The sequence below is a fragment of the Lontra canadensis genome, unplaced genomic scaffold, assembly GCF_010015895.1.
Source record: "Lontra canadensis isolate GAN:19392208 unplaced genomic scaffold, GSC_riverotter_1.0 scaffold32, whole genome shotgun sequence".
In the NCBI taxonomy this organism is placed as follows: Eukaryota; Metazoa; Chordata; class Mammalia; order Carnivora; family Mustelidae; genus Lontra; species Lontra canadensis.
In genome coordinates this window covers 816442-829528 of record NW_022631026.1, presented here as the reverse complement: position 1 = coordinate 829528, position 13087 = coordinate 816442, and the positions used below count along the sequence as shown (strand labels likewise).

The following is a 13087-nucleotide window of genomic DNA, read 5'->3' as shown; positions in this document are numbered from 1 at the left end:
AAACCTGACTTGCAGGCACTTAGATGTGTTAGATCCTAAGAATGTGCTGATTTGCTGTGGGGGCAGCCAGAATTTTACTGACGTGTGGGCGCCCAAACCTCGTTTACCAGCCAATGCCTCTCCTGAGGGAACAGCCTGACACCCCTCGCGGAGACCCCAGGGACGCTGACTCTGCCGTCCGTGAGCAGGTACCAGGTGCCAGTCAGCACAGCCCATTTCGTCGGCACGTTCATAAACCAGAGCGATTCTTCCTCGTTTTTTTTTAATCACAGAAACAAGAGGTGGATGTGGCCATGGCGTGGGGTTAACCAAACCCAGTCCGAGGGCTGGGGGAGGGGGCGTCTCGGAGCCACGGTTTAGTACCTGCATTTGGAATATCCATGAAGCAGCCATGCCTGGAGAGAGACACATGTCCCGAATATTCCCTGAGCATGAAACAGAATAGTTTTGGGTGAAACATAGGGTTTTTGTGTAATTTTTAACATGACAGTGTTTTAGCAAGCTGTCCTAAATCTTTTTCTGTGATTGGACATAACGCTCCTCATACAGTGTTTCTGCCCGCTCCCGAGGCTGGGAGGCAGGCAAATGCCGCGGTGCCGGGGTCCCTAACCGCGGCTGCGAATGGCCCCCAGGTGTGCCCCCAACGCCAGGCCTGCCCTTCGCTGGCACTCGGTCACTGAACACTCTTCCCTCTGTCTCTCTCAAACCCGCGATGCACACTCGGGAGCCACTGTGGCTTAGAGGTAGCTCTAACCTCCTCCTGTGCGTTCCCACTGCTTCACTGCGGACCGTGGGTTGTCTGTAAGGGAGAACATTCGGAAGAGCTGAATTCGGCCCAAACATGTGCTTCTGGTACTGAAGGCCCCGTGGAGGCGGAGGGCTCACTGCATAAGCCCAAGGCCTTCCACGGCGCTGCCTGGGCATCTTTGGGAAAAACCCAATTTAAAAGGAATTGCTGCGAACATCTGTTTAAGAGTTGTTATCGACTGAAGTTCATGAACCCTCAGAGACCCTGGTAATAGGACGAGTGTCATTATCACGCATCTGCTTGGGCTGCAAACAAATAAAGCCGATAAAAAACAAAAGTCACTTGTAAAATTTAGAATGAAAAATTAATATTTTAAAATTATCTTTCCCACATACACTGGTTTGTTTCAGAATAACTAAGGAAAATGATAGTTTGTAGCAAGTGCTTCCTGTGGCCTCCCGGGCTGGGCGGCCTCCGCGCCCTCGGTGCCGCACTGCCAGCCGATCTGCCCGCGGGACCTAAGTCCCTCGCATGCGGTGAGCGGGGTCGGACGTGCATTGACTTGCTTTCCATGCTGTTGCAACTAAACTTCAAGTTCTAGCCACTTTTTCCTTTTCTTTTCTTTTTTGTCCCTTTTTTTTATCTTCTTTGCAGAAGACCATCCAATGAGCTGTCACAATACTCGAATAATGCAGGACACAGAGAAGGACGACAACAACAATGAGGAGTACGACAATTACGACGAGCTGGTGGCCAAGTCCTTGCTGAACCTTGGCAAGATCGCCGAGGACGCGGCCTACCGTGCCAGGACGGAGTCGGAGATGAACAGCAGCAGCTCCACCAGCCTGGAGGACGGCAGCGACCGGAACGAGACCCTGGGCCGGAAGAGCGAGCTGAGCCTGGACCTGGACAGCGACGTGGTGAGGGAGACGGTGGACTCGCTGAAGCTGCTGGCCCAGGGCCACGGGGTGGTGCTCTCGGAGAGCCTCGGCGACAGAGCGTACGCAGACTCCCTGTCGCAGCAGGACGGCAGGAACATGAACTACGTGATGCTGGGCAAGCCCGTGAACAACGGGCTCGTGGACAAGATGGTGGAGGAGAGCGACGAGGAGGTATGTCTGAGCAGCCTGGAGTGTCTCAGGAACCAGTGCTTCGACCTGGCACGGAAACTGAGCGAGACGAACCCACAGGACCGGGGCCAGCCGCAGAACATGAACGTCCGCCAGCACGCCCGGCAAGAGGACGACTTCGCGGGCAGGACGCCGGACAGGAACTACTCCGACATGATGAACCTGATGCGGCTCGAGGAGCAGCTGAGCCCCAGGTCTAGAACTTTCTCCAGCTGTGCCAAGGAGGACGGGTACCACGAACGAGACGACGACACCACCTCCGTGAACTCAGACAGGTCCGAGGAGGTGTTTGACATGACCAAGGGAAACCTCACCCTCTTGGAGAAGGCCATCGCTTTGGAAACAGAGAGAGCGAAGGCCATGAGGGACAAGATGGCGATGGAGGCCGGAAGGCGGGACAATGTGCGGTCGTATGAGGAGCAGTCGCCGAGACCGCTTCCCGGGGAGGAGAGGAAGCCTAAGTCCAGTGACAGCCATGTCAAAAAGCCATACTATGGTAAAGGTAATATTTCTACCTAACGTAAGTTGCCTCACGAACGTAGGAGCTAGGGTGAAAGATGGTGATGGTCCACCAGGGACGTGGGCATCACACTCGCTCATGTCACAAATGCACATCCCTTAGGGTTACTTACAGCATTACAGCTGGTGTTTCTGGGAAGCCAATACAATATTTGTCTGGGAAATGCACAGAGCAGCTCACTGTGCGATGACCAGAGCAGACGAGTCACCCGTTACTTCAGCAGGAGACGCTTGCATTGGAGAGACTGGGCTAGAGCACGGGCACGTCCTGTGATAGGAAACAGTAGCACAAGCCTGTGTTCTCACACATGAGCCACAGTCCGTGTGGAGTGTCAAGGGCTCACCCAGCAGGTAGCCAGTCAGGGATGAAACACGTGTTGTATATATTGGGTTGGGTCAGTGGCATCATGATTTATAAAATTATCACCAAATGACAGTTATTGATGAAAACCGCCCACAGAAAACATCCCTGGTAGAAACTGAACAGTAGCGGAATGACCGATAGCACAGGGCAAGGGCAACGATGCACGTCAATTATTGTAAGAGAGTAAGTAGTGGGGGCCGTTTGCTACGTCAGGCGTGGCGGGTCCGAGCCGAGATCAGTAGCGATTTCTTTAGTCTCTTCATTCCCGCTCACTGATTCCATCCCATTGTGGAAAGAGTCATGGCACGTACTTCATGTTAAAACACTCAAAATCACCCCAAAGGAGACTTTTAGCAGATTCTCCCTTCTGAAACGGAGGGGCCCATATTTGCACATCTCTTTGTATTTCAACACACACGACATGCACGTGTAGAGTCAATACCTCTCCGAAGCGGATGAACTTATACCAAATGAGTGGTATATGAGCCCCACGTGGGCAGTAAGGACCATGTCCACGCGTGATGCAAGCTGCTGGCGATATCACGCTGTGGAGACTCTGGAGATTGTCAGTGTCCCGGTCATAAGAACAAGCCAGAAACAGTTTCAAAAATGAAACTGGTAATTCCTTAAATCCCTCCCCATTAGTACCAAAAAAGATCTTCTGTTTTCTGTTGCTTTCTACTCCTTCTAAAGACTGAGCTTCCTCACTGTGGATCTGATGATGAGGTTCAGGACTTTGGTTTGACAATCAGTTGTCATAGAAACCTCCAGCAATCAGAGAAGCTGTTTCTTGCGTTGTGACCGGGGTGTGTAGTCTCCTCTCAATGTGTACGCATTGGTCCTACGGCATCGTGGTAACCAGAGCCCAGCGGCAGAGGGACCTCGGCCAGAGGCCCGTCGGGGGCTTGACTGGGCGGGGGCTTGAGCACTGACCGCCGTCTCAGGAGGTGAAGGGACACCCCCAGGCAGGGCGGCATATCAGGAAGGGGTCGTTTCTTAAAAGCAACAGGTTCTAGCCCACCCGTCCCGCTTGCCTTGGGGGCAGGAAAGCCTGTGAAACAGCTCGGGTGTCCGTAACTGCGGTGTATGTGTCAGAACTCTGCAGCTGAGTAGTTGAGGATCGTGGAGGAATTACACCTTTTTAGGAAGAACTAGTGTCCTCTCTCGCGGGTGGCAGAGCGGCAGCGAGGAAGGTGGCACTGTACTTGGGAACACGCGGGCTCGCTGGGCGTCACAGACCCTGTGCGGCCCTGGCGTCCTCGCCTCCTGCGGCTGCTCGCACCCCGCAGCTTCCTGTAGGTTCTCACTCATTTTGCTTTGTTACTGTTATTTTGTTTTTCTTTTTTTTTTGGTTCTTGCAAGGAATGGAATTGCAACCGCTTGCTTCCCTTCAGTACGTGGGGCGGGGGACGGAAGAGTAGCAAAACCTGAGATGTGCTTTTCCCTGAAACGGGGGAAGGGCTGGGGTTTGGACCTTCCGAATGAGTCAGAAGCATCCATTCCTGACTCTACCCGTTTCTGTAGATTTCTTCCTCCATTTCGTGTGGCGTCCCAGCTCATTCCCAGGTCTTTTCTCAGCATATCGATAGGTATGGTCAGAGCCAATTAAATCAAACCAAGCAGGGATACCAGAGTGGAGCAAGGAGATTAATGCCTTCCTTGCTTAAAAATATATATATAAATATAGATAGATAGATAGATAGATAGATAGATAATGTGACATTTTACCAACAAGGCCAACGGACAGTTCCTACAACCACAAAGTGTATCAATAATCCTCATTTCGAGCTTCATTGTAAAATTGTACAAATTCTTGTTGACATACTATCTGCGCAGAATGGTTAAATTATAAATGAGCAATCTTTCCAAAATCTTGAGCTAAAGCAAAAGAAGTTCCTCGTGAAACTCCTCTGTCCTTCTTCTCCTCGAGCACCCACTGGAAGGGGAGGAAGGGGAGCAAGTGAAATCCAGCGCACAAGTTTTTTTCTAGGCGTTCTTGCGGGGGTGGGGGGGGGTTTCAGTTGAATTGTTGGTCGGTTTGCTTGCTTGGTTGTTTTGTGTTTGCTTGAATGTTTGCCTTCAAGGTGAATTGGGATTTCCGGAAATCCGCATGCGGGGGAGGGGATGGCAGCGGCCAGCGGCATCGAGAGGAGATTATACCCTTGTGTCTTCCAAAACTGCAATTATTTGAGCCACTTGTCTCTATACAGATCTGCACTCAGCTTCAGAACACTTCGGACATCTGTGATATAATGTAACTTTTAGGAAGCTGTAAGTGTACTAATGAGAGTCATTTCACAATGAATAATAGTTACAATTTAGGTTTTTTGTTTTGTTTTTTGTTTTACCTTTTAAACACTATTTACATTTGGCTTGTGGTCTTCAATAACAAATAGTTTCCTGTAAAACTGTTACTGTGCACTTACTATTTTATATTTACATTAATTAAATCATACTAATATTCTGGTGAAACTACCCAAAAGGCAATAAAATGCTAGGCTTTTTGATGGTGTGTGTAAGAGAAACTCCGGTAAGACATTTAGAATGAGCGGCCACGACAGAATCCCAGGCTGCCTTTGGGGCTCCCACAGCTGCATCCAGTCTGCCCCTCACGCATGGCCATAATTCACAGGCTCAGGACCTGAAAACTAGATTACCTAGAATAAAATCCTAGCTAAAAAAAGAAAAGGGGGTGAGGTTTTTTTATATAAACATAAAATTGCTTCTATAGTCCTGTGAGCCCTTTGTCCCTTCCAAGTTCACATGTGTGACTTAAGAAGAAAGTCCATTAGAGTTCCAAGAGCTGGAGCCAAACGCACACTTTCTTGGAGTCGCAACTGGCTGGTTAAGGAGACATCAATAGGGAGGTGTTACTCACTGAGGAGATGTGAAGCGACCCTCCCTCCCCCAAATCAGCCTGATCACTACTTACTGACGATCTGTGCAACTGGTTTTCAAAAACTGACTCAAAAATAGTGCGTTGCCCACTTGTGTTACTGCCCAGTCTGAGCTTTATCGTAGAAATATCTTCTGGAGCTACTTTCTGCACATTGAAGAGCTGCGGTCCATTCTGGATATAGAAATAATTTTACCAGCGATAGCTTGCCCTTCTGGCACTTGGAATTCAACCGCTGACCAAAAGTCTGCTCTGCTCCCTCCTCGGCCAGTGCTGCAGAGAGCCAGTGGGGCGGTCTGGAACCCTCACCCCTTAGTTCGGCACATGCATGCACAGCATTGTCAGGTCTTCCTCTGGTTCCCAGGACAGATGAAGAAACCAAAACAAATGGTTGCTCCAGCAGCTTCTGAATTTTTTTTTTAATTTTTTATTTTATTTTTATTTTATTATTATTATTTTTATTTATTTACTTATTTATTTATTTTTTTGCCCATCTCCCCTGTTGAGAGGGATTTCCACCATTCTGGTCATTTGCTTACAGTGCCTTCTAAGAGTTCAGCTTATTTTCAGAAAAATTTCTGAATCTGTGTGTGCGATGGATCAGTGTTGTGAGGTGACAACCTCCAGCAGCGGCAAAACTGTGCATCCGAGAGCGGCCGTGCTGGGAGCTCTCGATGAGGCAGACAGGCACGGCCGACCGTTCCCACGGCCTTGTGCCCCCGGCTGAGTTTCACAGAGCGATTGTGGAGGATCGCCGAGTGGTTTTGCTCTCTGAGAAGGTCACTGTCTCATCGTTATTTATGTTGATTTCTTTGAGCAACACAGCTTGTCATGTAACACACGGGAAAACAATTATTCAGGAGCTAAGGTAGGAATAGCCTTTCTTTCCCCCCACCAGCAAAGAAAGTAAAGTATTTTGTGATTCATGATTACTTTGTTTAAGGTAAAAAAATCACCCAAAACCAAAGAAGTACCTGCTCAAGTCTATGTCACAGCCTGTCCCCTGACCCCTGTTTTTCTTCTTTATTTATCGAGGTTTCTTCGGGTTGTTAATGAATCTCCTTTGTCTTGGACGGGTAAAAGATTCATTCTCTTGACACCTGTTGTCACTTTTAGATCCCTCGAGAGCAGAAAAGAAAGAGAGCAAGTGTCCCACCCCGGGGTGTGATGGAACCGGCCACGTAACTGGGCTTTACCCACATCACCGCAGTCTGTCCGGATGCCCGCACAAAGATAGGGTCCCTCCGGAAAGTAAGTCCGTGTTCCGCCAATGCCCGTGGGGCCGCGCACACCCACGGCTCTGTCTGCGTCAGCCACGTGCCTCTGTCATTCCGTGTCAGTGCAGCCCAACCTCGGTCCTCGTCTCCCCGCCCCTTCTTGTCCACACCGGCTGGCAGGGGCTGTCCGCGCCCCTCCCGCCGATGGCCCAGGACGACCGCCCACCCCAACGCCCTCCACCCCACCCCCACGCCCGCACACACTCAGCGCTGCTTCCCGCAGCACAGCTCCCTAGTAGATGGGCTGGGCTCCATCCCGCTTCCATTTCTGACTTGCTGGGGACCTCGGACAAGTCACTTGTCCCCTCGTCTCTCACAAACCACACAAGAGGACTCAGATAGTCTCTACCCCATACCCCCTCCCTGCAGAGCTGGGGTCCCACGAATCCCTGAGAGGAAGGTCCTCTCACCCGACGGCCTGACTTCCGTGCGGAAGAGCCGGTGTTGATAGGTGCATTTTACTGCATTTCGCTTGTAAAGTCTATTTCGGGCCACGGCTGTCCCCACATTTCCACACAAGCAAACCTCAGTGTAAATCAGTGGGTGTAGATCAGACGCCTTTCCTTAGTTAGGTTCTGAGAACGCACAATTTTCGGTGAACACAGCTACACTTATTTTGGAACTGAAAGGATGTCCACGTCTCTTGTCTATCTTCTCCTCCGCACACGAAGTTTGCCATTTAAATATGACCGTACTGGTTGCTCAGGGGAAAGGCACATTTTCAGAAGCAACCAGATGAGTCTCAGGTCCTGATTCGGAGCCTGAAGTGTGTCACGGGTGTTCCTGTGACCTGAGACACAGTATTCTGGAAGGCAACATGGAGTAGCTCGGCTGGGACTCAGCAGGACGACCCGGAGAGGTCCTTGTTGAGAGGAGTTCTTGGGGGTCGTCCCATCTAAACGACTCACTTCGGAGTTCTTGAGGCACAAATCTGTCAGAACAAAGAAGTCCCTAGCAGCAGTCGAGGCTTCGAAACAGGCTTAGCTGAACATTTTCAGATGAAATATTTTTAGAAGCGCTCGTGCCTCCAGGTTTTCGGAGGGCTGCTGGGAATAAGGAGCCCGCGCTTCTGGGAACCGCCTTGTGAGTGTGCAGGGGAACGCATCCGAGTGCTTGGCCGGGCCCGTGTGTTACATGAGCAAGGAGCGGACGTCGTGTGAACGCAGCAGCTTCCGTGCCCGAGCGCCGTCTGGGCGGCCGCTCGCATGCACCAGCACACGCAGCCTCCCTCACTCCCCACATGCCCTGCCAGGTGCCATCGGCCCCGGTCCCCCCACGAGGAAAGCGGGGAGCAGATGGCCTCCCCCTCTCTTCCCGGGGGTCAGCTCGGTGCCTGGCAAACTGAAGACGCACCCCTGTGGGCAGGCACGGACTTGCCCGAGCAGAGAGCGGAGTCGAGATGGCACTCCCCGCCTGCCGGAGGCCCCAGCCTGTGTGTCTGCCTGGGCCTGGCTTCGCTGCTCCCGAGTCGGGCTGCACGGGCCGAGACCCTAGCTGGGCCTCGGGCCCTCCGTGCGCGCAGCATGAGGACCATTGCTGACCTCTTAGGCAGACCTGCCTGATGCCATTTTTCTGGATGGGCCTCCCAAGTAGAAAATCAGTTCCTTTCCCTGGCTGGGGAATTCTCCCGACTCCTTATTTTCACAGTCGAACTAGTAGAAACAGGGGCTGTGCTCCCACAGACAGGGGTCAGACCGCACCCGGGCTCACCAGGTGAGCCCCTCCACACCAACCTTGAGACCGCCCTCCAGAGCATCTACAGAAAGCCGTTTCTAAATACTTATATGTAGTTCTTTACAGTACCGTAAGAATTTACAAAGAGAAAAAATTAGAATCCTCGGTGGGGGGGGGGGTACCTTTTTTTTAGACTTTAGATTTTTTTCCATTTTTTTCTGGGCCAGCCTCCGTCAGTCCTCCTCTCTGCCCAGGTGAAGGCAGTCCAGCAATCAGTTTGCAACACGCTGCCCTAGAAACACAGATGATGCACCACTGGACAGGATGGGGTTCTGGCCCCCAAGGGCTCCCAGTGCAGCCCAGAGGGGGCCATGCACTCAAGACAGAAGGGGACCACGGTGGGAGGGGCTCCCCAGTGGGTGACTCCCACCTGAGCCATCAGGCTTCCCAAGGGACCTACAGGCTTCCCTGGGGTCGCACTGAGCTGGTGTCCTGAGGGAGAGAGGAGTGGTCCGCGGCTTGTCCAGAGGCTGCCGTGGTCAGACACAGGACGCCAGCGTGTCGGAGACAGTGGCTAGGGATGGAAAGTCTGGGATGAGTTCAAGACATGCTCCAGACACAGGCAGGTGTGAAGGAGGAGAGAGAGGAGAGAGGGAGGGGCGGGAGGTGACCCGGAGAATCCCACCTGGTGGCCGTGAGGACGCCAACTCTGCTGACTGATGTAGTGATGGAGAAGCGGGGCCCCACTAGTGGAAGACAGGATGGCCCAGACTGTTCCAGGCTGGCGGGCAGTGTGTGTGGTGCTCCCACAGGCGGGGGGCGGCAGGGGGATCCGGGGTCCACAGAGGTCAGCTGCCCAGCGGCTCCCGGGGTCCGCTTTCTCAGCCGGGTTGCAGGAACTTGGGATGGCCTCGCTTGGAGAGGAGGCATGAAGCACGAGCAAAGGCTGTTCTAGAAAGGTCCGGCCCACATGGGGAGGCATGAGGAAGAACTCCGGGGGGATGGCATCAGGGATCACTGACTGCTCTGTGGGGGGGGGGGGCACAGGAACCACCGCTGCGGTAGAGCTCTGAGGACATCAGGGGGCTGAGGGACAGGGGCAGAGCGCAGCCGCAGGACGGCAGAGCCAGGCTCAGTCACGGCCCTCCTGATGCCAGCCTGGGAAGGAGTCCGCATCTCCGCTCAGTGGGACAGACAGCAGCCGTCTGCTTGGGGTCCACGCCATGGCCAGGCGCAGAAGCTTCTGCTCTCTCCAGGGAAGACTTTATTTCGAAAAGTGTAGCATGAATGGAAAGGAAAGGCATGCTGACCTGAGAGGGATGCTGTGTCATGGGAAGGGTTTATGTGATATTGTAACAGGAAGTTGGGAAAATCGTGCAGAATCAAGAACAACGTAGGTGAATCTGGACCCCGGAAGGGAGAGTGAAGGCCAGGTGGGAGCACAGGATGAAACCTTGCATGGAAGATGGGGGGGGGGGGTGCAAGCAGGCAGGGCCCAGGGCCAGGTCCCCCGGGAAGGAGGCCTCCTGACACCCCTCCAGCAGCCTCCGACACACAGCGAGCCAAAGGCTGGCTCACCCTTGTTCCCTCCGTGCTCACCGAGCGTTGACAGGACAACACAGGAGCTACAAGACTAAAGAATCCAGAATGTAGCCAGTCTGTAAGGATCGGGACAGGATGGAGGACAGCCCCTGATGGGGACAGCATGCACACTTCAGGGAAGACAGAAATTGCTCTAGAGAAGGAGGAGAATCATACAGAACACATAACCAGTTGGGCAGACTTTGTTCTTCATGGTCCTGCTGTGATGTAAACCTCGCTGGCAGGGAAAGCTCCCCCAGGTCTTGCTGCCATGATGTGGACAGTCATATGGGACTCAGGGCTGGGGTCCTATCCTAGTGGCTTCCCTCTAGCACCTGTCACCCCCTCCAGCTCCCCCAGAGCAGCAGCTGCTCACTGAGGACCCATTAGGAGAGGACATGCAAACTGTCCAGGCCGGTTACCGCCCTGTGTAAACTCAAATACTGTCTCCTGGCAACAGACTGGTTGCCTCCTCCCACTGCAGCACCCCGCCCCCTGGTATCCCTGTGTGACTTCACAGGGAACACGACATAACACTTACTATTGCAGCTTATCCCACTGGCAGAATAACAGAATATTTGATTCCCAGATGAGAAGTCGCTATTTACTTCGTTTTGTTTAAAAATCGGGTCTGGGAGTCTCTATTCACCCATGACCACTGTGCTGTCATCATACTGTGGGTTTCTAGAACACAGGCATGTTTTAAAAATTACCCATCTACGTGCTGTTACATGGTAACCGATACTCGGTGCCGATGTGTGGGAGATGTGGGGAGGCCCTGCTTCCCTGCCTCCTCGGGAGCGAGTCGGCTACCACGTTCATGACCTCTGCAGCCCCCACCCAGTGCACCCTGCTTTGCATGCCAATGACACTGAGGTTGAGACAATCTTCTTCCTACGTGTGTTTCCTGACCATGTCCATCACAAATGTGTGTAGGACTGTCCGTTGTAAACTAACCCAGCCTTTGTTAAAATGATTGCATATTCTTGTATTCAGACCATTTCTATGTTTTAATGCTGGGCTGTCTTCTCTGCCTCTCCCTGTCAAGTTCTTGCCATGCATGAGAATGTTCTCAAGTGCCCCACTCCGGGCTGCACGGGGCGAGGGCATGTAAATAGCAACAGGAACTCGCACAGAAGGTAAGCAAAGTGCTCCTGTGCCCCAGGCCGCTGTGGGACGTTCCCCAACAGCCCCCCCCCCCCCCGCCCAGCCTCCGGAGGGAGTGTGCCCTGCACACCTTCCCGTCCTGCCCCGGGAGACAGGCCACTGTCTGGGAGGGCATCGTGCATGGGGAAGGCAAACTCTGAGACCCCTTTCCACAGAGTGGATTGTTTTCACTTGTCCCACCCACTCGTCCCGCATCCCCCAGGAGGCGCCCTCCACGGGGAACACTCAGTTCGCGTCCAGGGGCGGGGAGGAGCCGAGCTGTGCACCTTGTACAGGGAGGGGTTACAAGGCACGAAGACTGGATGGTCTGGGACCTAACTTGGTCACCCCTGAAACTCTGCCGAGACCCCAGTCATCGGTGTGGACATGACCAAAATACTAGCAGAGGCCCAAAGTGCTCGTTGGGGAACGTTTGGCATGACCGTGAGCCAGGTAAATGGGCTTGCTTGGAGTCATACTTTTGCTCTGGACAATTCCAGTTCTCTTCCCTCCTATCCTGACTTCTACTGAGCTGCTCACGGAACTCCGATCGTATCAAACACTTCTTCACCCGTAGCTGGACGGATCTGTTGGGATGGGTCTTACGGCCTCCGCTTCCGGCCTCGAATGCTCATGCAAAACTATATCCTAAATGAAGGAAACTGTTAGGAGTTTCATCTTATTTTTTGCCCGGCTGCCGGGTGAATTTGGTTACTTGTGTTAAATTCATAATGAAACAAATCGCAACCCTGTGCCCATCAGAGGCGGTCCGGCCTTAAAGGAGCGATCCGCGGTGGTAAGGCTGCGCCGAGCCTGGTTCAAAACGGTGTTTGGTCTCCTCTCGCTCACCAGTCCTGGGCCTCCCATGTCCGTGAGACGTGACGCGCTCGTGGCGTACGCATCGGACCTACGTGCAGCTCTGTGCAGACGCGCGGAGAGTAGACACCGTGACTTCCGGAGGAAGAAAGGCCAATGCCAGGGAGCCCGCACGCTGTCTGTCCCATAGAGATTTAGCTCCAAAACAACACTTCTGAGTGGTCCTAGAGAGCATCTGCTTTCGCCCGGGGACGATGTGGGCGAGCAGGGGGCCGAGAAGCCCCAGCGCCTGGGTCAGTGGTGCACCCATGGTCAGCTGAGAGTCCCCTTCACACCAGTCCACGAGCTGCCGTTCCGGGGCTTTTCAGCAGCTCGTCCCACCCCCGCGGCTCATCCTCCCCTGCAGAAGCATCCTGGGGTGGAGTCTGTGTCTGTGATTTCCACTCGCTCGTGTCCTCCTGAGGGACACAGCACTGTGCTCGCTGTGGCTGGCAAGGGCTGAGTATGCTTCACACACGGGCGGCCGTCAGGGCCGTCCCCTGGAGACCCCTGGGAAGTCACACACAGCACAACCATGGTCCTTTCTCCCTGTCCTAGCCGGCCCCTCAGGAATGCCCAGGGCAGGTGTGGGAAGCTGCTTGGGGTGCTCTGGTGCTGACCAAAGGAGAGGCAGGGAGGGGGCGACCGGGCTGTGGGCCGCAGAGCCGTGGGAGGGGTCGACTCACTGTGCTCTGTCCTCGCAGCCTCTCCGGATGCCCCATTGCTGCTGCAGAGAAACTGGCAAAGGCCCAGGAAAAACACCAGAGCTGTGATGTGTCCAAGTCCAACCAGGCCTCAGACCGAGTGCTAAGGTACCAGATGCCAGCCGGTCCTGCCGTGAGATCCACACGTACCTGACCCCCAGCACCTGGGGCACTGCGGGCACTGGGGAGCTGG

At 53.6% G+C, this 13087-nt stretch overlaps 1 protein-coding gene across 8 annotated transcripts in view; it reads left to right on the top strand.

The window, feature by feature from the left end:
* MYT1L (myelin transcription factor 1 like) overlaps positions 1-13087 on the top strand; it is a 172509-nt gene that overhangs the window by 91303 nt on the left and 68119 nt on the right. For 5 of the 8 annotated variants that reach the window (XM_032866755.1, XM_032866759.1, XM_032866758.1 and 2 more), the window contains 4 exons: positions 1403-2380; positions 6774-6908; positions 11238-11328; positions 12895-13002. In XM_032866755.1, coding sequence (XP_032722646.1) covers positions 1403-2380; positions 6774-6908; positions 11238-11328; positions 12895-13002 — 1312 coding nt within the window. The remainder of the gene's footprint in view (positions 1-1402; positions 2381-6773; positions 6909-11237; positions 11329-12894; positions 13003-13087) is intronic. The other 3 variants (XM_032866760.1, XM_032866761.1, XM_032866757.1) reach the window with 1 other exon arrangement.